The 3,649-nt window shown below is 45.1% G+C and overlaps 1 protein-coding gene across 1 annotated transcript in view; it reads right to left on the reverse strand.

Annotated features, from left to right (window-relative positions):
* The window catches only part of LOC103810912 (28S ribosomal protein S9, mitochondrial-like), a gene marked incomplete at its 3' end in the record, with an annotated part of 27,151 nt that extends 24,574 nt beyond the window's left edge, over positions 1-2,577 (reverse strand). The window contains exon 1 of the mRNA XM_009083842.1: positions 2,562-2,577. Within this exon, the coding sequence (XP_009082090.1) occupies positions 2,562-2,577 (16 nt within the window). The remainder of the gene's footprint in view (positions 1-2,561) is intronic.
* Between the last annotated feature and the right edge of the window lie 1,072 nt (positions 2,578-3,649).

Genomic DNA, 3,649 nt, shown 5'->3' on the forward strand with positions numbered 1-3,649 from the left:
CCTACAGCCAGGACACACATCCCCCACTCCTCTACAACTCCTTTCAGGGAGTTGCAGAGAGCCAGGAGGTCACCCCAGAGCCCCTTCTCCTCTCCCTAATGGCAGGACACACATCCCCCACTCCTCTACAACTCCTTTCAGGGAGTTGCAGAGAGCCAGGAGGTCACCCCAGAGCCCCTTCTCCAGGCTAAACAAACCCAATTCCCCGAGACCTTCCTCATCCCACATGTTTCCTAGACCAATGCTTTCATTACTGGCTCAGCTAGTGCTACTGAACCCAGTAGACACCCAAGACACCAACACCAATCCTCTGCTCACTTGCCCTCTACAACTCCTTTCAGGGAGTTGCAGAGAGCCAGGAGGTCACCCCAGAGCCCCTTCTCCAGGCTAAACAAACCCAATTCCCCGAGACCTTCCTCATCCCACATGTTTCCTAGACCAATGCTTTCATTACTGGCTCAGCTAGTGCTACTGAACCCAGTAGACACCCAAGACACCAACACCAATCCTCTGCTCACTTGCTGCACATGAAATGCATATATTACATAGCAATCATACAGAATATAAACACTCAGAGCCTTCTCAGTTTCTAAAGAACTGCTTTTTGCTCAACAGGTGAGACTCAGATTTCCAGTGTGCTGTTTTACAAAAGTGTGTTTTAAATGACTGACTTAAAGCAATATTTATATATATATATATATCAGCTTTCAGTTGGCTAAGAACTAATTATGTCACCGAGTATCAGTTCTATGTTTTAAGAAGCATTTTGTAAAACACATCAGAAAGTATCACAAGGTGTCAGCAAATATGCATAAGTGATTTTATATTACATTTTATACTTGATTTCACAAAGTATTTCATCAGAAGAAACTTTATTTCAAAGTCCCTTGACAGGTAATTGCAAAACTATCTACCCCACCCAGAAAAGCTACTTTCTGTGCAGGTTTGACCCAATCTACCTGTTAAGTTTTCCTGTATACTGGGGAAATAAAAGACAGCTCTAAATATATAGATACATGGCAAATGTGCTTAACAGGGAACAGAATGTAGATCTGGTCATTCTGAGGTACTTCTCAAGTACTACCAGGCCTTTTTACTCTAGCTTAATTAAATAGGATGTATGGCACCCTGAACTCTTTTGTTGAGAACAGCTATTCAATCACATCAGAAGTGACTGATAGGAACTAAGCTAAATCTCTTTTTCTTTATAAATTCTACTAAATCTCTGCAGTTTGCTTATTAGAAGAAGAGGAAAATAAACCTGTTGCTCAGTCAAAGCTAAAGGACTGGAACTACAAAGTTTCCCTCCCACTTCCCCTCCCAATGTAAGACAATTAAAAATGAAAACCAAATTAAAAGTCCAAGAAACTGAACTTTTTCTCCCACTAAGACCAGTAATAAACTAAACTACTGCAAAGGATATTAAGGACAAGTACCATAAAAAGGTTTCTGAACAGTAAGGACAGGCAAGTGTTTGATGTAAGAAATTGTAATAGCAGGTCAGAACAAACACATCAGCTTACTATCCTGTCCTCAGCAGGAGCCTGTATCAAAGGCACAGGGACACACAGGTAGTGACAATTTTCCCAGGGCACTTGCCCAGTTTCCAGCAATCTGCAGTTCAAAGACTTGCTGATATCTTATTTTTAATGGTCCCCAGTGGAATTTTCTTCCAAGTTTAAGTTGCCTTTTGTGTTCACAGAAATGCTCAGTATCCTAAACATCCTCACCAAACAGTTCCACAGGTTAACTACACCTAATGGAAAGAAGAGTCTCTAAGTTTCCTGGGCCTGGTGTCTCATTAGTTCCCTTCACATCCTTTGGTTCACAGACAGCTGGAACATTTGTATGTAGCTACAGGCTTAGGTTCTGATCCCATCTCTGGGGGCAAGAGGAGTAGACAAATGATCCCTCGAGGCACCTTCCAGCCCTTCTACACTGATTCCTCCTTTGAGATCATTCCCTCATTTACAATACAAATCCTTTCTTGCTCAAACTCAAGCAGGTGCCTGGCCAGGAAAACCAGGTTACTGTCATAATCATACCTTTGATACAGGATAACCAAAGCAACACAAAACTATTCTAGCTGAGAATGAAACAGAGTATTTGAATATTTTCAGCTTTATTCTCCTTGCCATTCCTTGCCCATCTTAAGTGCCTGTATTCCTGACTGCTGCACAAAGAATTACCCACACAGGCATCAGGTCTTTAGCCCTAATGGGTAAAGTTAATCTAGAAGAAACCAATATAAACAGTTCAAATTGCTCCTTCCAGTATTACCTTTCATTTCCTCACTGCATCTCTCTACTGTTACTCCACAATTTGGTTCAGTTCAGTCACTAACAGTTCTTCAGCCCTTATTACCCTAAATTACTTGGTAACTTGAAAGTGTTACCAGCAATGCCTTTTTATCCACTTGCTGGTCACTGATTAAATATATATACAGGTGTATCAAATACCACTGCACAAACAATACTGACAGCAGCTAAGCCTTTTATTAAATGGCAATCAGCTGAACACTGAGAGCTCTCAAAACAGAGTAGTTCTGTTTAATCAGAAGTTCCTTGTGGAGCACATTTCTCTCTCCACCGCAGGTGTTCAGAGACTTGACCTGAGCAACCTGGTGCAGCTCGAGGTGTCCCAGCCCATGGCAGTGGGTTGGAAGTAGATGATCTTTAGGGTCCCTTCCGAGCCAAACCATTCTGTGATTCGCTATCTACTCACCTGCTGACTGAAGACCATTCAAGATGATCAACCTAAAAACTGCCATCTCAGGATCACGGAATTTTAGGTGTTGGAATGAATCTTAGACATCATCTAGTCCCAACCCCTGCCCTGGGCAGGGACACCTCCCACCAGAGCAGGTTGCTCAAGGCTCATCCAACCTGGCTGTGAACACTGCCAGGGTTGGGGCAGCCACAGCCTCCCTGGGCAACCTGGGACAGTGTCTCACCACCCGCACAGGGAAAAGCTTTTTCCTAGTATCTACCCTAAATTTCTCCTCCTTAAGTTTGCACCCATTGCCCTTTGACCTGTCACTGCAGCTCCTAACACAGAGTCCTCTCCAGCTTCCCTGGAGCCCCTTCAGCTCCTGGAAGGTGCCCTGAGGTCTCCACACACCCTTCTCTCCTCCAGGCTGAACAGCCCCAATTCCTCAGCCTGTCTTCATAGGGGAGATGTTCCAGTGCTCTGATCAACTTTGTGGCCTCCTCCAGACCTGCAGTAACACTTCACCTCTGTGTTAGAACCATTTAGGGTGGAAGGGACCTGGTCCAACCTCCCTACTCCAGCTGGGCCACCCTAGAGCACATGGCTCAGCATTGTGTCCAGACAGTTCTGGAATATCTCCAGTAAAGAAGAACCCACGACCTCTCTGGGCAATGAGTTCAGTGCTCAGCGACTGCACAGGAAAGAAGTTCATCCTCACATTCAGGCGCTGCCTTTACAAACACGTCTCTGTCAATTTCAATGAGATACACAACAAACCAGAGCTCAACCTCACTCATCCCTCCCACGGAGGAAAACAAACTGACGGAAGAGTTAACTCGCTCCCTTCCAGCAGCGACACCTCCTGCGCAGCACCGCGAGCTGTCGGCAGGCCCAGGGGCAGCACCCACAGCGCGAGAGAGTGTCGTGACCCCACAGCACG

The sequence above is a fragment of the Acanthisitta chloris genome, unplaced genomic scaffold (assembly GCF_000695815.1).
Source record: "Acanthisitta chloris isolate BGI_N310 unplaced genomic scaffold, ASM69581v1 scaffold1851, whole genome shotgun sequence".
In the NCBI taxonomy this organism is placed as follows: domain Eukaryota; kingdom Metazoa; phylum Chordata; class Aves; order Passeriformes; family Acanthisittidae; genus Acanthisitta; species Acanthisitta chloris.